Source organism: Pieris napi, chromosome 15 (assembly GCF_905475465.1).
Source record: "Pieris napi chromosome 15, ilPieNapi1.2, whole genome shotgun sequence".
Taxonomy (NCBI): Eukaryota; Metazoa; Arthropoda; class Insecta; order Lepidoptera; family Pieridae; genus Pieris; species Pieris napi.
The window spans coordinates 3,724,190-3,747,602 of record NC_062248.1 but is presented as its reverse complement, the minus strand read 5'-3'; the positions used below and the strand labels follow the sequence as shown (position 1 = coordinate 3,747,602).

Here is a 23,413-nt window from a genome sequence, read left to right as displayed (position 1 = left end):
TTGCTGCAATTAAATACGCTTACCTATAATCAGGCTGTTGTGGCGTATGCGCCCGATGCGACGGAGTGTGCGCAGGAGACGCTCTGGGAGTAACCAATGGCGAAGGGCCAACATTGGCAAATGCGGTTGGATTAGTTGGAGGCGTCGGGCCAACGTTCGCGAACGCGGTTCCAGTAGTCGTTGGGGAAGGACCGACGCTGGCAAAAGCAGCGGCCGGTGGTGTCGGTTGGGCGACGTTCGATGTTACGTTGGGAGGATTATTTAGTCCTGTCCCCAAAGAACCTAGATCAGCAAAAGGATCATTTCTCGCTTGCGCCTTTTCTAATGGAACGCTTTGCGAACGACCTATAAACAGACATATCAATTATGATATAATTGAGAATTTAATTGAATTTAAACCATTTAGTTCATAAACTATCTTTGATAAAACACAGAGCTTAAAAAATCCTGGATTTAAAAAAAAATTTAAAAAAAAATATATATATTTTTGAGACGAATTAAAATTGAATGTTTTTTAATTTAAATTAAAACCAATAAGTTATTAAATAAACTAACAGAATACAGAGCTAAATAAACTTTAACTTAAAAGTTCAAATTTGCAAGTGCTGTACATACATTTTCTATGCAATGCAAATAATAAATTTCACGTCTTTGTTTTGGATTTTGTTTTTTTGTATATAACGGGATAAATGGTCAGTAGGCCTTTCTGATCTTAGGGGATACTGCCACCAACTCTCACTTTGCGAGTTCGCAATTGCGTTGCCGGCCTTTCAATTGATACAATTTAAAACAATTGAGTACTTTAAGTTGCAGAAAACTTTCACCTACAAAAATCATTGAGACAAACACAATATCTTAATAAGAGACAATGAAACCATAATGATTGCATCATACCTTCTTCCTTAATCAATTGCGGAGTTAACAGCGGTTCTTGTTTCGGCAAAGGATCATTTAAGCCAAACGGATCGAAATTGAGATCACTGGAGTTGGCGTTTGGTGCTACACTGGTCGGCGGAGGGGGCAAATCTCCGAATATGTTCTCAGTAAATGGCTGAAACCGTAAAAAAATAAACAATATTACATACCCTGTGGTCTGCTTCAAATTCATTTATTAATTAGATAACACAATGTACAGTACTCCAAAATTAATAATGCGCATACAGATCTTCGCCAGTGATCGTATTCCGAATCATTGAATCGTAAGGGCCCTAAACAATGCACTTACATTTTGCACCTTGTACGAAAGAAATAAGAGTCATGATATTGATGTGATGTGTACACAATCGGGCGGTCACGGCGGTCTGGCGAAGATCTGTATGCGCATTATTAATTTTGGAGTACTGTACACTTATGAACGTCAATAAAGAAATACATATTGAATGTTTTTAGTCTTACATTTACTGCCAGTTCTGAAATCAAGGGCGTAGAACGGACAAGAAGAACTGGCAATAAAATCTCCGCCAGTCTTTTTAATCGACAAGTTTTTTGTTTTACAAAATGTTGTAAGGAGGCTGCAACCATTACACCATGTCCCACACGACATCTTACGTAATTAACAGTATTAATAATTAAAAAGTATATATAAGTAACAATACGCAAATACATAGTCGAAAATGTTAGAATAAAATTAGCAACAGCTTTCCGTTTTTTTTTTTCATTTTGATACTGAATTTAGACATTCGCAATACGAATATTTGATAATTACCGAATCAATTCGACTTAGGGTCCTTCAAGAGCGTACCAATTCTTTAAAGGCCGGAAACACACTTGCGAGTCTTCTGGCAATGTCAGTGTCCATGGGCGGTATCACTTATCTATACTTTGGCAATATATTAAATGGTTATAAAAAAATCCAGTTGCAACTCACCTGTGGATTATCTTCAATCTTTTTACTCAAGAAATCACCAAAGCTCTCATCAGCCGGTTTCTCCATCATTCCGAAGAAATCAAACGAATCTTCGCTTTTCAATTGTTTCGGTTTTGCTTCCCCTTGTTTCGCTATATTGAGGAAATCTGTATCTGGGACGGCTTCTTTGGGCGCGAAGTTTCTTTGCGGGGAGGGGGGTGCGGGGCGAGGCGGCTTCTCCGCTTCCCTCGGAGGATAGTCCGCTGTGACTGAAAGATATTTGTCACTTGTCTAAAGCTGCCTATTCAAAGATATTTAATCAAAATAACTTGTAACATATTCCAGGATATATATCAAACACTCCGACATTCAATAGTGCAAATATCTATAAATGACTTAACAAATTTTGATTTTTTATTATAAGATATAAATGTTTGGAAATATAAGTTTTATATTTATTTATTTATTTATAGCCTTATATCAGAAATACAAAATATATACATTATAAATATTGTTTTTCTCAATCTACGATGACTGATTCTGTGTGCCTACGGCCAAAGGCCTTCCCCATTGTCCTCCATTTTTCCTTATTGTATACCAATCTCGTCCAGGTCTTAGTCTTTCCAGCCATTTCCATGATTTCATCGGCCCACCTTTTAGATTGCCTACCTCTGTTTCTTTTATGGCCTCTTGGTTGCCATAGTGTTACAATTTTGCTCCATTTATCTGCCTCTTATGGTAATAAGAGGAGCAGATAAATGGAGCAAAATTGACATACCTGTCCAGCCCATTTCCATTTTAGTTCTTTTGTTTTATTGTACAGCGTCAGCAAACCCTGTTTTATCTCTTAAATTCTTGTTACTTATTTTATATTGATAACTAGCCGTTTCGCGCCCGCTTTGCTGGACGAATTAAAATAAATTTTATGTTTCATTATTTTATTTTTTTTCATATTTTATTATTCTTCTTTTTAACTTCCCGCTAAGAAAATTGAAATATTTAGAAAATCGAGTTTTTAACAGATGTTGACGTTTAGAGGTTCTAGGAAGCCTCCCCGAATGTTTCCGCGGTGAAGTCCGTATGGATAAATTTTCATAAAAGTAAAACAGCAATAAAAAATGAAGGAACGTTGGAATTTAATAAATAAATAGCCATAAACCATCTAGGAAAAATTTCGCATCGAAATCATGGTGGTAGTTTCATGTCGATACGATCAGTGGTTTAGGCGTGATTGAGCTTCAAACGAAGACCATTTTCATTATATATATATAGATGACCGCTAAATGATAATACAGAGAATGTCAAATTAATTATGGCATGCCGGTGTCTTCTCGAATTCTTCTCCCTATAGGAGCAAGAGTTAATTGCGTACTAGAATAATCACTACATCTGCCCTAAAGCATTCAAACAACCAAAAAATGCTTGCATTTTGAAAACGCGTGATTAAATAGTCTCATTAAGCTTTAGTGCATTTATGATGATGAACGAAATGATCAATAACTACTAAATATAACATAATTTCAATTGTTTTATTTAAATATCGTTCATAAAAATATAAACCCAAACGCATGCACACTACAAGCGTTACATACTTGTGGGCGGTACCGGCGGCGGGTTGCTTCGGAGATTAGCTGAATATTAATAATATATATTAAAATTTGTTGAGAAATTAACACATTTTTGTCCTACTAACTTATACTCTGATATTTAAGTCCGTAGAATTCTGACATTTCATAAATGTTGCTACTAAAAAAGGGACAAATTGACCCATTTTAGGGCAATAAAATAAAATGCTACTAAATCTTAATATTTACTTACTCAAGTGACCCCTTATACAAAAACAACAAATATTTCAATATCACGAACAATATATCTAATTAACTTTAATTACTTTATTTTATTATATAGCTGGCATCACTGCCTACCAATTCGAGGTTTAGTAAACCTTTTTAAAAAAATAAAACGATTTACTTGTGCGTTTTTTACTGTTTGTGATGACAAGGTACGTAATTATCTGTCGCCGTAAAACCACTTTTAATGTTGAGCACCGCACTTAATAAAATGGATACATTCAAACAAAATGTTTGTATAGAGTCAGATGTTGACTCGTAATGAAATTGAAAAATGTGCCCTGCCAAAAAGGTTTGTAATCTCTGAAATTTCAAAAAATGATAGCTGTCTGCTTTCTACGGAATTAAAAATCAGAGTATAATTATAATATATCTATTAATTACAATAAAATCGTGTAAAACGATGAAGCGACTCTATTATCATTATCATTTCTTAGTATTATAAATTGTTTTAGTATAAGTTCTAAAAATTAAGGTTAGTTTTGTTAGTGTTCTAGTATTTGTATGTATGTACCCCTTTTAGGGTAAATTGGGTTGTGGACTCAGTTTCCGCACTTAGACTCTCACTGGGTCCGTTGTGCGTATGGTAAAAGCCTCCTCCATATTGACACTTTGTCTAAAGCAAGATTCATTCAGAAAACTGGATGAAGCGACTCTTATGCCTCGTAAAAAACGTAATATGAAAGTCATCATATCATCTACATAGTAGTGTCGATATTGAAAGTTTAACCACACGGTTAAACCATTTGTTAAAAAAGAAATTTATCTTACATGTGCAGCAGTTTATTTACAATTTTAAAGATTTCAATGTTAGTAACCTAGCCACGTAGCAAAATTGGAAGAATGGCCTTTATAAAACGACACAGTCCTTAGACAAGCAAAATCTAATAACTATAGTTTAACTAACGCACACATTCGTGTGTTTCTGTCAAATGCTTTATATGAAAACGCATTTCCCAAGACTGATTAAGTTTTTATACAGAATATGAATAGAAAAATTGTAAGCAGTCACGGGAGGCCTGGCATATATCGCAATTATTTTGAACAAAAGAACAGATTACGACACGAACTAAATATAGCATAATGAAAAAAAAATATGCCTTTTTCCAGAAAATGTTTATTTAACAAACATTTATAATTCAAAAATTTATTTCAAATTTGTTTAACTTGAAAATAACTAAGCAGAAAAGAAGCAAGAAATACTTACCAAAGTTATCAACAGTTTCATCTCTCTCCAACGTAGAAGAGAATAATACGTCGGACGTTCGTATGGGGAAGGAATGATCTTCTTCCCATACATCGCTTCGTGGTTTGCGGCGTTCGCCATTTTGAACCACTAGGCTTATAACCACCGACACGTTCGCTGAAAAGTGGTCATTCACGGGTGATGCTTCGTCTATGCCGTCTATTTCAGATCTGGAAAAATATTAAATGAATAGTTATTTTCGTAGGATTGAGATTTACATAAATTTTTGACGTGAAACTTGTTTAGGTGCATGAGGGTAAAATTTTTACGGAACGTCACGAAGATGTGCATCGTTTTGTGGAAGAAAAGAGAGAGAGAGCGATTGAGACCGATTGAGAGAGAGTGAGAATGAGTGGGAGAATTAAATACTATTTTTAAAATTAAAATTTCATGTGTGTTTTTCAATGAAATATTAGTATTTTATATTTTATACAAAATAGTTTATTGAAATCTCAAATGACGAATTGTAAATTAAAATGCCACATGTTTTATAGGGTGTCTCAGTAAGAGTGCACTTTTTAAAATTGTAATATTTTTGGTTTTCCTGCAAGTGGCAACTCTGAAATTTGACAGGTGTCACCTCTGTTTATTCCGATTATTAAAAATGGAGCGCTTTTCGAAAGAACAACTCGTTATAATTGTGAAAACTCATTACAAAAGTAACGCTGAAAACGCACGCAAAATTCACCAAATTTTCAGCCGAGAAAGTGCACCTAATGTGTCAACTGTCAACCATTCGAAGAGTGGTCAAAAAATTTGAAGAAACTGGGTCAATTAGGTATGGATAATAACAATCCTTTGCGTCAACGTACCGGTCGGTCCCTTGAAAACATTGCTGCTGTAAACGAGTGTCGCATCGAATACCCGAAAACATCAATTCGACATCAACGACTCGAGCAAATTTTGACTAAAGACCTTCATGCGTACAAGATTCAGTTAACTCAGGAGCTCAAACCAGCAGACCAAGGAAAGCACCGGCAATTTGCTCAATCAGTAATGGAGCAAAGGGAAGTCGATGCCAATTTTTCGAAAAAAGTAATTTTCTCCGATGAACGGAACACATTATCTCACGAAATTCTGATGTCAACTGGCTACCAAGATCGTTCGATTTAACGCCGTGCGATTTTTTCTTTGGGGTTTTGTGAAATCTAGAGTTTATACGAATAAACCCGAAACCATTCCTGAGCTCAAATCGAAAATCCAACGCGTCAACGGTAAGATACCGCCACATCTCTGTGAAAAAGTCATGGAAAATTTCATGAAAAGTGTAATGGCCTGCCATTGGAGCCGTGGAGGTCATTTGCCGGATATTTTATTCCATACTTAATCGGAACATGTCTTCTTTACAATACAATAAAAATATCAGAACTCTGTCATAAAATACTTGTCTTTATTTAAAAATGAAAAAGTGCACTCTTACTGAGACACCCCTTATTATCTAAGAAATAAATTTAAGAAAATAAATTTATTATTTGTATTCATTTTCGCCACTTGTAATATTTTAGTGACAATTAAATTCATTAAATTCCTAACATATCTTCCTTCTTCCCTCCCTCCAATTCTCGGAAATCTTAAGTTTTAGGTTTGTATAAAATTATGAACAAGAGTTAAAAATTAGTTTGCGAAAGAAATTTCACTTCTGACATGTGTACTTTGTACGCACGCACTTTTTTTTGCAAGAAACTAGTGGACCCGCCAGACGTCCTGTATACGTCTTAAATACCAAAAAAAAACTTCTAATTGTAAGAGATTAGATTTAATACTCTTCTTATGTCATTTTGGTATGCGTCGAATGCATACAATTCTAATAAATATAGAACTTACCTAGTAAATTTAATAATGTGCTGGTCGTACGCCAAGAAACCGGTATGGAAGGAGACGGAAAGCATCGGAACTCGTTGGAGTCGTCCGAGCTGTTGTCGCGCGTGGTATGCTACCACTACCACGTCACCAGACACTGTGGCATCCAAGGGCAGTGTTACCTGATACCATATTATTAGGCATTACGAATCTTTATTATATTAATTCTATTACGAATAAAAGCCTAGCCTATGTAGACGATATAATCACCTTTCCTTCCGCCATATTGTACAAATGTAAGCTTTCGTAGCCTCGCAGCGGAAGAGATATAAGTCTATCTTCGTTATACACTTCGAGGTAGGGTCGACAGCCATCCCTGAGTATATTATTAAAAAAGACATTATTTGTTAACTGTGTGCACTACACATGTTAATAACGTTAAGTTAAATTATTTTATAAATATATATAAAATACTTTAACAATTTTTTTCCAGTAAATATACTATATATCTCTTTTATATTATACATGTAAAGAAATAATTATATTTCTTTTAAATTGTTAATTATCTGTCATATGTCAAACTGACATTTTATTAAATCCACAGACTGTAAATCTTATTGAGAGTCTGTGGAAAAAGACACGAGTTTTGGCTTGGCACTTGAATATTTACAAGAAGCATCTTATTAGAATATTTTTAGGTTTTAATTGGAAATTGGATTAAAATAATTGTTTTGAAGGATGTTTATAAAATAATACACTATAAATGTTGTTTCTATAATCCAGGTAAATGATTAATTATGAATTACATGTCTTCATGTATATTTGGTTTCGGTTATTCATTAGTTTTATTTCAGCAACACATTTTTCAGAGTTTCAGCATCATTTATTTACCACGAAGTAAGAAAAAATACATACCTGGCTTTCGTAAATAATGGCACTGGTTGAATGGTTAACGAAACTAAAGATACTGGTCTAAAATGTGGTAACACGGGTTCGGGTCTGGAAAAAATAAATAAATCTATAAAATATTCAGTCTTGGTAATACAGCTCCTATGTTAGAGACCTGGAGATTTGAAGTTGATTCCCGGCAAAACTCTAATCATTTTAGATGACAGGGTTATACGTCAACTACTTGTATAATGTATATGTCAGGGAATGTTTGGATCGTGTCTATTGTTGCTTTCGTTAATCATTGAGATTTCTTTTATAAATTACGAATGATAATTTATTTTTATTTATTTGATTCGATTTGATATTATACAATAAATGAAAACAAGTACGAATATTTACATCCAATCAGAGCAATCGAGGCGCCATCTTTTTTCTTTTGACAGTGCGTATAGGGAATGCCGGAAAGTTTTATTGAATATTCAGTGAAGCATTATGGTGATGAGACGTTGGACCGAGTTGGGTTTAGTAGATTGTGATTAAAAGTGAGATCGGTGCTTTGAACCCGCTGCTCGTTATAAGGTAAGCTAAAGTATTATTTGTTGTGTTAAATATAGTACGATAAATGCAACTTTAAATTAAAAAAATAAAGGCCGGCAAGGCACTTGGGAGCCCTCTGGCAATGTGTGTATGAGCTCACCTGATGTTAAGTGATACCGCCCTTATTCGTGTCTTCTGTGATCGCACTTTACATGGCCCATGACGCCCACTAGACCCGGTAATGTTACTATCGCTGGAGTGACGATATTTCTCCAAATACAAACTGATTTCAAAATATACTTAAACGACCCAACATTTTTTTAAAAATGTTTTTAAAAGTATCAAAATACAATATTTACCTGACTATATTATGAAGGTAGTATAAGTATCGCAGCTGACTTGGCGACATATTAATAGGCGATCGCTTCACAGCAAATATTTGTAGCGCGTCTTCGGGGACCGTTACTAATTTCGCGTATAGAAGAAGACCACATAGAAGCATCGCCGATCTTGATTTACCATCCTGAAAATAGTTTATATGACTTAAAAAAACTTAGAGAATTTAGGTGAGAGTTTGTGGGTAAGAGATGGATGACAAGCATTCTTCATATATTTTCAGATATATTCTTGTTGGATCGCTTGTAAGGAGAAAATATTTATTTCAGACTTATTAGCACTTAATTACATTAAAACAATCACACGCATCTAATTAATTGAGTGCAGTGTAGCCTTATTAAAACAATATATCATTTTTTGCACAGAAAGTTGTACATTCAGATTGATTAATTAAAAAAAACGCACAATCAGCCATAGAAAAAAAAATATTGGTTGTTTGTAAAGTAGGTTTACGATCGAGTTGTTTACGTGATAACGTCTTATTGGTGATATAAGTTTTTGGGAAGTAAGGAATTAATGAAGATAACAATTTTTTCAAATTTTAAATTACATCTATCGTTTTATTCACACTTTTGATGATAAATTTCGGGTGTAAAATGACAAGTTTACTTATTCGACTATGATATACATTTTTCTTCATACATTCACGGAATGACTGGCAGCGCTCGAGATGAGACGGGAGATCGGTCCGTCTCTCTCTCGTTATACCTGCGATCGCGCTCGTGAGGTTTTGGTGTGACACAAATTTCTGAACATGTCACCCGACTAAAACGATTTTAAAGACGTTATCACGTCAAAATAGGCATGCAAATTTCATATTAATTGTGACAATAAAAAGAACAGTTATTTTTAATTGATGTCAAAACTAATTGTCTCAATAGTCTCCTTGCCTTTATAAATTTAATCACCTTTACCTTTCCTTTGAAAGCATTACACGGCAGTGATCTTGGGAAGGTGATTAAATTGTTTGATATGGGGTAATTTTTTTTTAATACATACATCGTGTTGGAACCCACAACTGTGTTAGAACCCTCGGTACACACAGGCAGGTTTCTTTAAATATTAATTTTTAATTTACGGGTAGAATTTAAAAAAAAATAGGGAGAATGTTCGCTAGACTAATTGTTTATCAAAAATACAACTTAATATAACTCACCGGACACGCAATAACGAGCGCACTTTTATCGTCCTTTCCCAAATACTGATACATATGTTGTAATAACGCGTAATACGGTGCCAATAAAGGAGCACGATGTTCCTCAGTGGGCCACACAGATGTGTCCGTCACTAGCTGTCGTCTCGGAAACCGGGCCTTCGCATCGTGAACTGTATAGACACAGTATTTTCCACCTGGGTGGTGGCTTTCGAGATATAACTGAAGAAGACCACCGGAAATAAGATATTATTAAACTTTGCATATAAATAAAATCTAGTAACGCTGGCGTCTTATATGGGGTTTTGGTCTCAGATTGCATGTATCTTTGATTGTATGTAAGTATAGGGGGATTTTGTCTTTGATTTTCTTATTTGGTGATTACGTCAACAGAAATGATTAACTTTTTTACACATATTACCACATTGTCTATGCTTGAAAACGAAATGCATTATCGAGGATTCCTACAAAAAATATGTATTTTTGGGAGTATTGTTAACTTTTTCTCACTAGAGGAAGAGAGGGGTGGGGGGTAAAATGCATTAAATCTGCTTACGTAATACTTGAACGGCCTCTAATATTTAGAGTCCTAAATCAAGAGCTAAGTTTAATACCCGTATGCGAAAAAAGCATTAGACTTACAAAAGTCATATTTAAAGAAAAGTTTCGATTCAGTATCATGGGATAAAGATGTACAGTAGGGATTTGATTTATTTTGCAAGTATCACAGATAAAAATAAAGTTTTTATTTTGACATTGACAATGTGTCAAGTTGACATTGACAGCCCATAAGCTTGGGCTATGCAAAAGTGGGAACGCCCTGTTATATCTGTATATTTGGGTTTTGATATATTAATATTATCTAAGCGCGGGCTGTCTTATGTCCATCCGTTACCATGCTTTTAAACAAATTAAATATTTCATAAGTACATTAATTATGATAAATAAAACTTCATGTCAAATAGAAACTCACTCTAACATCTTCAATATGGTTTGTTTTGTAAGCACTCTCGAGTAAATCCGAAGGGTAGGACATAACAATAACACGACTTGTTATATAGCTAATATCCAAATCAGCTCTTGCTATGGACCTGTAAGAAAATTGTTATGGCTTAGTTTTATTTAAATTTTTGTAATACAAAATAAAGATTTCCTTAGTGAGAGTCTAAGGCGGATTCAAAGACAAGTTAAAAATAGAGTTAAGTGCGAACTCCTTAATCTGTAAAAAAAACAAAGTTATAGTTTGTGACTTGCGGTATATATATCAGCTGATAGAACGTAAGCATTTATATTTTAAACAAAACTTGTTTAACGAATATAAACGTGAATTATGAATAACTAAATGTGTAATTAAATATTTTCATATTACGCCATCTGATATAGGTCGGTTATAGAAAGCTGGCGCGTTCACAGTACTCACACTAATGCAATTTCGCTATACAGTATGTTTAAAAATATTACTTTTTTGCCAAGCTATATATTTTAGTCTACTCTGGTTTTAGTAAGGTTGGGTGGGTTGTAAATAAATAAAAATGTGTCAAATACATATAAATATTATGTGCATACGAGGGTGGATCCAAAAGTTCTAAGCCCGACCAAGAACGTATAAGAGTAGTTTGTGTAAATAATTTTTCATTTTTCGACATAAGCTCCATCAAGCTCAACACACTTCACTTTTACTTCACTAACTATTCTTTCAATACTCCTCTTAGAAACCCCAATCGCATCTGATGTCAAATTAAATATAACATTTTTTCATTAAACTGTTTTTAATAAGATGCTTAAAATAATTAAAAATATTGTGCACCATTTCACGAGATTGCCCTGGTAATGTTTGAAAAAAGATCAACATGTATAAAATAATAATAATATAAAACAGTAAAGATCAACATAAACAGTAGCAAAAGAAAAACAATAACTGTCTCTTTTATACTCATAAGCTCGACCGAGCGCGAGAGAGACGGACAGTCTTTTCGTGGTGTATTTGTGATTGTATTTCAGTTTGACATCACGTCTCGCGCTTATTCACAGACACTACACAAGCACAAAGTGTAAATGTGTTGAAGCCGCCAGCTTTAGATAACATACCTATACTCCGATCTTAGTATTATATAAATTTTCCAAAAATCAGCGGCATCAAATTAATATTCATGATGATTTAAGCGCTATTAATAATGATAAAAAACTTACTGTTGAACAGTCTGCATAACTTTCGACGAGGTGTCCTTCAGATTTTTGAGAAAGCTACCAGCTCCATCTTTGATTGATGAAAATAGACCGCCTGAAGCTGGAACTTGCGGGGGCATGTAATGGGGCGCCGCTGGAGGTCTTGCAGGGGGCGGAGGCCTACTTGGCTCTGGGGGCCGGGGGTTCGGTGCTTCGGGAACGCTCGGAACATTATCCTTTCCACCTGAAATATATTAACAATTAGTAGTTTAAGATAATTTTTAATTTAATTTACCACGACCGTCACAACTGAACTACGTAATTATTATGCATTGCGAAATACACCTTATAGCTAAGCATTAAAGACGCTATTTCAATTAAAATCTTCCTAAAGCCCTGAAGATGAATAAAACACAAATGTTGACTATGAAAGTCAAGATTCTATGTTTAGCGAGCGTTATGTATGCATATGTTAAGATTGTTTCTTGGTGACTGACCTGAAAACAAGAATCTTACAACAAACATAGCCAAAAATAACAATACAAGTGATAATGTAAAAATCACGGTCAAGATATACGGATCATTAAAGACGTAAAACTCTTGGTTCTTGAACTATCAATTGGTATATGAATAACTTACATAAAACCTTTCTATAAATACAAAATAAAACTAAAATTAATTTTAAATATTTATTGATTAAAATATTTATCGTACAAAGTTAAACTTATACTAATAGTAACAAAAATATTGCCTGCCTATAAACTACTTAACAGTGTCATTACAATGACGGAATAATTAATTACAAATGCTAGTAATTAAATTAAGTGCTCAATACATTAGCTAACTCTGATGCACAAAACTTTTACAACACGCATTACGAGATCAAAAATCCAATTAACGTAATAGAAACAGTAAATCTTTGTATGTTACATTTTCGTCATAGTCATAGAATAGAGACGGATCTGACAAATAGTAAACTTTACAGGGCAGCCATTTAAAAATAATATAATCATGTCAGCTTTGTCAAAACTATTTTAATTCATATCCTGTTATTATTAAAAGTGGCCTACAAGCAAACAAAAGGGTTTGTTTTGAAACAAAATAAAAATAACATTAAATTACACAGTTTTCTAGAAAAATCACACGTTTCTATCACATCCGTCACTTTACTGACTGATTAATTTGAAATTTAAAACACATGGATTTTTTTTTTAATGTAGCCGTAATATTTATTCAATGTATTATCCAAATATGATAAAAACTGGATTTTGGATTTTTTTTTAATTCCGACATTGTTCTACGATCATAACGTTTTGTCATACAGCAGCGATTTGGAAGTATTACCATTTTGTAAAGGAATACTTGACGCACTATCGTAAAGTTACGATAGAGGCGATTACCTCACCGCGCATCCCGTCCCTGCCACGAATAGCCCCAGCCGCTGCATATCGCGAAAATGGTCAGAAATCGACTACTATGCAGGTTTAGCAACATTTAATCTTTAAGATACATCAAAAATCCATTCACTAATATATTTTCGAATTATTTACGGGATTATTATTTATTATAAGGGATTTTCCCAGTTTAATACATTTTTATTAATAATTTAATATTGTAATCGATAGAAAGAGTTTAGAGATTTGTACATCAGAATTAGCATAACGAGGTTGCTATTTTTCATACATTATTATCTAAATTGGAAATTATTGAAAAACTTATTATATTATATTTCGCTTGTAATCACGCTTCTGTCCGTTTTTTTTATTATTAAAGTTCTATCCTTAAACAGATATTTGAGCAATATATATTTATAATACAATTATTTAAGCCTCAAAACAGGAAAAATACCTTTCGCTATCATTTAGCACATTATATTATTAATTTACCTTGCCAGCATTTTAATGTAAATTGTCGCTATAACAGTAATAATGTTGTTTTATAGCGTAAACATTATCTTACTTAAGCAATTGTGATCGATTATTACTGTTGAGATAATAGTATAATTTATATTCGCCGGTAGGTACTTGATGTTAGGATAACCATTTTAGATAGTCAATATTTATTATTTACGTAGTCAGTAGTTGCGAATATGTAAGCTATTAAAATGACAATGACATTACAATGACCGTAACGGGTCGTCATCGAGTAGACGAAAACTTATAGAGAAGCTTAAAACGTTTTGTAAAAGTCGACTCTTCTAATCGCCTTTCTTTTTAAATAGCATACAAACCATAAAAGCAAAATCATTAAAGCTTCAAAGTTTTCTATAGACGCGATAGTTTTCGTTTATTCGATGAAACCTGTACTAACGTGAAGACTATTGTAATGCGGAATACTTTCAAGTAATTTCAGCACCTAAATTAATAATAAAAGTAAATACAAATTGTAACAGACATTACAGTATAATGTAATTTTAGATTTTTTTATCTTAAGCGATTGGTAACTTATTACATAACTAGCCTAGAGTGATGTTTAAAATTTGTTTCCTTAAAAAATACTAAAAAAAAAGCAACATTTTTAAAACTTAACATGCTATCACATAACGGTAACAAATTAAATATTAAAAATAAAGTAACATATTATGATTTTAAATTTCCAAATAATTAATCCGATATGGTAAATTTTCTCACAAAACGTTCGAGGTCAACAAAAATTCATCACAGTAATACTGCCTCCAATAATTCGGAATGTTATTTTATTTAAGTTATTAATAAAAGCTTTTTAAAATTAAATAACTTAGTGAACGAGAAATACTTAGTTCACAGCACTATCAATAATCACAATACAAATATTAATTGACATTTTATTAACGCGGGTATATTAAACAGAGATTAAAATAATGAATACTGCTTTTAAGTTATATGTCTTGGATGTCATTCAAATTAGGTATTATTGCGATGCAACAAAGACGCAGAACCACGATGTACTGACAAAGTGAGACAGAGACGGAAGACCGAGAGATGAAAAACAAAGACGGCGAAGGTTATTGACGTCCGCAGTGCCGCGTCTTCGTCGCACCGCGTACTTCCACATTAACCTCAACAAGAGAAGGGTGAGGTACAAACTTGGAAGAACCCGTTTAGGGAGCGTTCAAGTATTACGTAACGAATTTTGGGAGGGGGGGTCCTTTTGTCAAACGTTACGATGCGGGGCGGGGATTGAATTACGCGTTATTGTTAATATTATTTTCGACTTTCCATTACTATACACCACATAATGGTAACTTTTAGGTATAAAGAGTCACTTTAGTGGTCAAGAAACGTTTTACTATTGGGTACACAAAAACGTTACGGCGCGTTACATGACGTAATACTTGAACGCTCCCTTAGGCGAGGGACGCGAGATAGCGAGACATGCGATAATGCATCTTTTTTGTTACAATTGTTAAGTACAAATTACTAGCCGTTTTAGTTGTAACAATAATAGCACACCGTACCGGATCATCTATTTATTATTATTACCGCTTTCCTCATAAAAAATAGATAGTGATCATTCAACTATATCGCATATATCGGACTACGATGAGACGAATATAAAATCAGCGAAATCCGAATATTTATACATAAAGTATAATGTTATATGATTCCTAAAAAACATAGCTAATAAATGAAAAAATACTCATCATTGCGAGCATATCCGTAATCTAGCAAGCAAGTGCTCCGTGTTCAAGGGATGTAGCATGCGCCAATCATTTAAAGGAGAAAGCAATCGGGCATCCGAAAAAGTTGAAAACACCTAAAATGAAAAGAAAATGTGATATGTAAGGGGTAGGTAGAATGAGGCAAAATTAAAAAGTCTTCTAATACATAAGTTTTTTAGTTCGCCGTTTGTATAGGATATTTTAAATGTTCTTAACACCATCGAACTTTAGAAGACTTTTTAATTATACAACAAATACATGCAATAAATCAATTTGAAACAGAAGCGACTAGACTACATGCATCATCTAGCAAGAAATAGAATTGAATCGGTAATTTGTTTTATGTATTACAAATAAAAATCTAATCAATCGTTACAAATGATTTAAAATAAAAATATCGTTTAGAAAATATAAATAATGTATACTAATGATTTGACTCATTACCTTAATGACCACAATTATGTAAGAAAAAGTTTTTAGTGCTAGCAACACTACTAGTTAATTAAGTAATTACGACTAATGCAACACACTGTTAAGCTACATTCATAAATTTTTATTATCTGTTATACAGATGCAGAAACACAACTTTCTTTAAGTAACTGGTACGTTTGAGTTGCCAGATTTAATTTGCGTAAATAATCTCTTGTAATTTAGGACTGTAAAATCGTCAAAAAGTTGTTACAACTCTACGTAGAAGCTAGACAAATAAGATTAATACACAACAAAACAGGTGTTAAATCAAATGTTAAATCTCATTCAAAGGTCAGCTAGTTAGGCTGTAACATAGAAAAGCGGTCGCGACAAGTTTTGTTTTGGTACCACTTATTGCGACACTATGAATATATAAAGAACTCTGAAATGTATACAAAAACGTCGGTATCGATTGCTACTGGAAATTTCAGACTACCGGCGCTGCAGCGTCATCACAGAATATGTGTGTGTGTATGAATATGTCATCAGTATTACATTACAGATTAGCGAATTGAGTCGAGTGAGTTTTTGAAGTGAAACTTCTTTAGGCGCATGAAGGTATAATGTTTACGGATGAAACGCAAGAACAATAATAATAGTAGCGTCACGAAGATGTGCAGCGTTTTTGTCGAAGAAAAGGGAAAGAGCGATTGAGAGTGAGAAAGGGCGAACGTAGCATGAAGCAAATAGACATGGAGCGAGAGTAGGGAGCAAGCAAGTGAGAAAGATCGAGAGAGAGAGTGAGATAGAGTGAACGTCGCATCACGCACATTGACATGGAGCGAGAGGTGGGAGAGGGCTTTAGTGGGGAATATTAAGAGATAGAGTAAGGGAGATCGAGGAAAAATACACGCTATTTGTTGATGTATTCGTTTAGTAGTTACATATTGAACTTTAGATGGGAATTCTATCGCATAACGTCTTGTGCAGTAAACGCAGATTTATTTATATTATCATTAGCACGTATACAGTGTGTAAACACTGTGAATATAGATATACAAATACATGGAGTGATAGTATACTGGTACATGAACATCTATTGGGGATTTTACCTTAGTAGTAATTAATTTACAAAGAATTTTCACTTCTGACATGTGTACTTTTTACGCACGCACTTTTTTTTCTATCTAGAATCTCTGTAATTATAGCATTTGAAAGTTAGCTCTGCCTACTACATCAGAATTAGCGTTAGTGAATAAACCTTTCATATACGTACTATAAGCCACAAATAGCTTACAAATATTCCCTCACCTTGTGCCTCATACTGTGACTAATTAAGGATTATAGTGCGTTCATGAATGGCTGCTATAACATTAAAAGCATTAGTAAATGACAAATGCGACCAGTTAGTATAAAAAAACAAAAAATTACCATTTTAGACGCCCAATCACTTGAAAGTACTCCTGGTATAATAAATAAAACTAATGTTGCCATTATTAGTTTATTTAAACATTTTTAACCCTTCACATGATTCTTTATGTGTCAAAGCATTGGCGTATATAGAGGGGACTGGTTGCATACCGTCGGAGACCGAAGAAAATAGAACTTAATTTTAACCCTAGATACACCAATGCATGTTAGTTTAATAGCAATAGCCAAAACCCCAAGTATTTATCATATTAACTTGGCTACATAGTCAATTGCACTTACTATCTAAAATCGAATTCTTGTACCAAATTTACGTATATTGTCTAAGTATACACGAAGCTTTATTAACCCAAATAACATTTAATCAAGCCACCTTGTTAGTGCATATACCCACTGCGTTGAAATGGTCTGGTCATAATATTCATATCATATCTTTATTTTGTTCATTTAAGCTAAGAACTACAAATATAAATGCGTGTTAAAATCTCTTATGAAAATGCAAGCCTAATTTCTATGTAGTATTATAGGGGTTTAAAAATAATCTGGGATAAGGAATTGTGTCTGAGCATATTAGGTCTAAATATTTTTATATAAAAAAAACATTGTTACCGTGGTACTTACTAGAAGTAGTAAGTACCAGAAGTCAACGTTTTAATAAGGCCATATGTGATTTACTTGTCAATATAAGCACTGACGCATGTTTAGAAGAATTTGGGAATGTTCTGAGTGAATTTAGGTACATAATATTTGTAACTGTAAACACAAAATTTATGACAAGAAATATTATGACCATTTTTAACATACAATTATCACCTAAGTTAATATATTTATTATCCAAATGTGAAAATACATTACTTTTACTAACCATAGATTATTAGTTATGAATACCAATGGAATGTGATGATTGTCTTAGGCACAGATTATGTCTTAAATCCTTAATCTAGAAAAATATTTTTATTCTGTCACCAAGTAGGTTTTAATGGTTTTAAAAACCGTAACGCATATACAAAGCTTCTTAATGTGGTGATGAAAATATGTTTTTACCCCTTTATTTATAAAAAACAGAATCGGCTACTATAAAACATTATATGATTGTGTTACCATGGTAACCAATATTTCAAAATCGTAACCATGGCAAGAAACACCTTAGACCATGTTGATAATAAGACCGTCTGATTATTCTGTTTTCAACTGTCTCGTTCTATCAAATTGTGTTCATATACCGATAGAAAGAGACAGATATTGCTGCTTGATTTGATTTGTGAACATATCTCACTTATTGATATATGTTTTCCAAAATATATGTTGAATTTAAACTATGATTGAAAAATACATTTTTATTTAAAGCTCGTTATTAAAAGTTTATAATATGCCGATATTGCACTTTTAAATTTGAAATCCTAATACCTAGTAAATGTTAATTAGAGCGTGTACTTATTATAAATGTATAAAGAAACAACATGAAAGTCAAATAAATGCTATACTACCTTTTTTCGTTCATAGAACAATGTTCAATTCTTACCTTTGGCGACGTTTTTGGATGAAACATTGGAATGTCACAATTTACCGTTAAATAAATCTCTAGGGAACTAATTAAAAACAAAACAAAAAAATTTGAGTGTAAAAAGTCAAAAAACACTTGACCAGTTTTAGCTCGATTAATTGGAAAATAAATACCGAACGATTAGATCGCGATAAATTAAAAACTAGAAATTGTAACGTTTAAGATATGGTAGTGTAATATTTACTTGACTTCTTATTACCTGGCGAGCTAGTGGCCACAGATTGTTCAACTTTTTTACGCTCAAATTTGAGTGGTTGCTTGATATTGATGTTTTGTGTCTCGGCTATGGCGGCCAGCCGCTCCAGCACTCCACTTATCGATAGTCGCACTTCGGGGTTCACGGTAAGGCAACCACCTGCAAGCATACCAATAATCAGTCGTTGAGCTGCTGATCTTTCGTTCGAAGTCAGGAGAGTCTCATCCTTGGAGTCGGAGGTTCAAACCCCGGCTGTGCACCAATGGACTTTCTTTCTATGTGCGCATTTAACATTTGCTCGAACGGTAAAGGAAAACATCGTGAGGAAACCGACATGTTTTAGATCCAAAAAGTCGACGGCGTGCGTCAGCACTGGAGGCTGATCACCTACTTGCCTATTAGATTTCAAAATGATCATGAAACAGATTCAGAAATCTGAGGTCAATACCTAAAGAGGTTGTAGCGCCACTGATTTATTATTATTTTTTATTGATAATTAGCTTGGTCGTGCGACTCTCATCCTTGGAGTCGGAGGTTCAAACCCCGATTGTGCAATGGACATTTAATTCTATTTAACGCTCGCAACGGTGAAGAACATTGAAGAAAACCGACTCATATACCAAAGCAACAATCAATACCGTGTGTCAGGCATAAAAGACTGATTACCTACTTGACTTTAATAAAAAAAATGTTCACAAAACTAATACAAAAATTTACGACTAAGCGTTTTTTTGCTATTCATGGTTTACTTCTAATAAATAAACAAATCGACACCGGATGGTGTATTTCTTATCCGAAGAGTTTCAAATAAAAATTTATGATAAAGTGATGGGGGTCACGACCCTTGATATGCACTTGCATAGCTTTATCTGTACAAACACATGTGTAAAATGCTGACAGACAGTTGACAATGAGTCAGATTTAATTACAGATATGTATATATATAACAAAAAATATTCATTAACAGTGAATGCGATTGTATTATGGTCTTTGATAATTTGGAAACTATCAACTTAAACTTGTAAACTCTAGTATTTCAAGACACATATATTAAATTTCCCCTTTCAATGTAGTCCTTATGATTAAGAGCAAGTAAAAACAATTATATGTGAAAGAGAGGTAAAACCTTTGAGCAAATTTTAAAATGCAATACAACATTAAACTATCTATACTATGATGTAACAACAACAGACTTGAGAATACTTACTTATAATTTCATGGAAACATTTATATTTCTGGTCATTTGGGTTTAAGGTATAGTTTCCATTAAGTATAGCAAGCTTTGCAGAGTCCTCAAACGGGTGTTGCATATAGCACAGTGTGTATAATATACAACCGAGTGCCCAAACATCAACTGCATGGTCAATTTTCCTATTATCCCAAGTATCTAGCATTTCCGGTGCTCTATACATTGGAGTTGTAAATTGGGCCAACTAAAACAAATTCACATAGTGAAAAATCTATAAATAAATAAGTGTTTTCTATTAAGTTAATTAAACAGATTGAATCAAATCCTATATTTGGTTATGTTTCTTCACAAAGAAAAAAAAAATGTTGCCATATTTAGTTAACATTGTAATGTATATCACAACAATATGTCTATATCAATTATAGGGAAAATCACACAGCACTACAGGAAAGGAAGATTGTCAGAATTAATTCAAAAAGTAATAAAAATAAAAATTGCAGAGCACTAATTAACATTGTTAACTTAAATGAGGTATTAGTTTCAGGGCTGTAGTGCCATGGAACAATGTAAAACATTGGCTTCATTATACTGACAAATTTTGGTATACATTTTTATAGGGCAATAAAAATTGGGCAGTTATATATAACTTTCCTCCTCATTATTAAATTTTGATATAAACATATGTTGATCCTATACTAGCTCTACCATTTAGTAGAAGCTGCATAAAATAGTTTTTATTAAGTATTTATTTTGTAGAGTAAGATTACAAAGCAAAAATCTTTAAATTTTATTTATAATACTTTTATATTTATATTAAACATGCAAAAATAACTCGCTTATAAATTTTAAGTAGGAAATATGTGTTCTATTAAATTCTATTAAATTTCGTTAAAACTATATTAAATTTTATTAATTGGATTTTTAATCACAGTTTAAACTCACATTTCTCATTATTATTTAAATTAATACAGTTATTATGCATTTTTAGAAAAGACAAAAGTATTTTTGTAGGATTCATAATTGCACATTAAAAAATTTAGCAGATTTATATTATATAAAACAATACTTACATTTTCTTCTAACATATTTCTTTGGTTAGCACTCCAGGATGGATTAGGGCTATAGACTTCAGTTGTTGCAGACCCAAAATCACACAGCTTTATTGTGCCTATAATTTCAAAAGAAACAATAAATTTACAACATAAGAAAATTGTCATATGCAACAGCAGTATAGCTCTCAAATAAGCTATAAGGCAACAATGTTTCTGTCTTTCAATAGCTCACCAGTTAATTAAGCCTGCCCACCTAGAACATTTCTTAACCAAGAACTTAACACATAGGCTGCTAGAAAGTTGTCTGTATGTTATAAAAGTGTGTATACATACCTTCATTAGATATAAGAAAATTTTCTAATTTGAGATCACGATGAGCTATAGGAGGGACTTGGTTGTGCATATGATGCACCGCCTTACATGTTTGATAGAACACTCTTAATATTGTTGGTAATGGAAAAGCCTGCCCCTTATGTTGTAGGGCTTCCATTAAGCTCCCTCCACTACACAAATCTGTTAATAATAGATATTCACTCATTCCATGACTTGTTTTGGTCTTATCTATAAAGGAGGCAGCTATATATTTGATTATATTGGGGTGTCCAGAAAGTTTCTTAAGTAAACTAATTTCTTGTATAATATTTTTATTAGCTTGCTCATCTGCTGCCATCAGCCTCTTTAATGCATACTCAGTACCAGTAGCAACGTCTTGAGCAACAAAAACAAATGCAAAACCACCTGTAATGAAAAGTAAAAAAGAAGTTATTTTAAAAAATATAATTCTAATTGCATAATGCAGGTGCATTTTGGAGGTGATCCAAATAATAATAATACATTAGAGAATTGATGTTATTCCTTTTTTAATCTATATTTATTAAAACATATTTGAGTACTTTTTTGTTATTATAATTAAATTTGTCTTAATCTATATTCAATAATAAAATTTATATATGAAAGTACCAGTTCCAAATAACAAACAATAAATTTTGTGTTTTATTTTATAAAGATTATTAGCTTAAACTCTTTTATAGAAAGTCCAGATAAAATATTAATTTCTGAGGAAGCGAAGAACTATCTTTGTTTTCTTTAAAAAATATTTCTAGCAATAATAAAGCCACACTGTGAAAAGTTAAGAATCCATCTCTTATAAATATTGCCAAATATGGTGCTCATTTAGACAATGACCCCACCGCCCCCAATTTACGTACGTCATTGGTACGCTGACCTGAACGAAATAATTAATATTTTATTTGGCACTGCCACTACATAAGAATCAACTTACCCTCAGCTATTACTTTTTTTACACGAAGCTTCATATTACCAATTTCAACAAATTGGCCAACAAAATCATTATCACTGCCCCCGTTGGCACTTGCAGAGCTGAAGTACCCCATTGCAGATTTAAACACACTCATTTTTATTATTCACTTTATATACATAAACACTTGAAAAAGAATAAAGAACTACTTATTTAATACATTTGTACAGCTATATCCATTTTATCTTGAAATAATCTGAATTTTAAAGCGATTGAAATTGTAAAGAAAATTTTACAATACCAAGCAGGAGACAAAATGTACCATATGTCAACCAGACATCTGACTTCTGAGTAATGACAGTAGTACTGAGTCAACGTATTGTGATTTGTGACACATCACACAAGAACTAGCATATAAAAAGCTTTTATAGAATAGCATACGAAGGAATACATTGATTTTTATTGAGGAATACATTTGAATATTTTCTAAGATTTATCAATTATATATCAAATTGAAGCTAATTTTTTTCTATTAATTATCATATGTGGGTGCCTAATTAAATCTGGCCACAAAGAAGAGATTCTGGCTGTTAAGGATGATAAATATTGAAGGTAGAGTGAAAGAGAGTTAACGCTTAACATCATTTGTCAGACGAGGATAACGATTGCCGACTGTGCGACGTTTTTAAGTGCGTTTTCCAATTACAGAGCATTTTGCGACTCAGTGCCGCACAATGCCGCATAATGCTGAAGCTTAATTGGAACGTGAATTAGTTTTCAAATGCATCAG

At 33.0% G+C, this 23,413-nt stretch overlaps 1 protein-coding gene across 3 annotated transcripts in view; it reads right to left on the bottom strand.

The window, feature by feature from the left end:
- Positions 1-22,968, bottom strand: part of LOC125056438 (cyclin-G-associated kinase) — a 28,389-nt gene extending 5,421 nt beyond the window's left edge. Inside the window, exons 1-17 of one of the 3 annotated variants that reach the window (XM_047659526.1) lie at positions 22,648-22,968; positions 21,699-22,103; positions 21,384-21,481; positions 20,332-20,557; positions 19,128-19,283; positions 11,910-12,129; positions 10,693-10,810; positions 9,723-9,941; positions 8,530-8,693; positions 7,658-7,741; positions 7,013-7,118; positions 6,767-6,924; positions 4,904-5,112; positions 3,439-3,477; positions 1,868-2,115; positions 895-1,051; positions 24-345 (exon numbers count right to left, since the gene is read on the bottom strand). In XM_047659526.1, the coding sequence (XP_047515482.1) occupies positions 24-345; positions 895-1,051; positions 1,868-2,115; positions 3,439-3,477; positions 4,904-5,112; positions 6,767-6,924; positions 7,013-7,118; positions 7,658-7,741; positions 8,530-8,693; positions 9,723-9,941; positions 10,693-10,810; positions 11,910-12,129; positions 19,128-19,283; positions 20,332-20,557; positions 21,384-21,481; positions 21,699-22,103; positions 22,648-22,780 (3,062 nt within the window). In that variant the 5' untranslated portion in view covers positions 22,781-22,968. The remainder of the gene's footprint in view (positions 1-23; positions 346-894; positions 1,052-1,867; positions 2,116-3,438; positions 3,478-4,903; positions 5,113-6,766; positions 6,925-7,012; positions 7,119-7,657; positions 7,742-8,529; positions 8,694-9,722; positions 9,942-10,692; positions 10,811-11,909; positions 12,130-19,127; positions 19,284-20,331; positions 20,558-21,383; positions 21,482-21,698; positions 22,104-22,647) is intronic. The other 2 variants (XM_047659528.1, XM_047659527.1) reach the window with 2 other exon arrangements.
- Between the last annotated feature and the right edge of the window lie 445 nt (positions 22,969-23,413).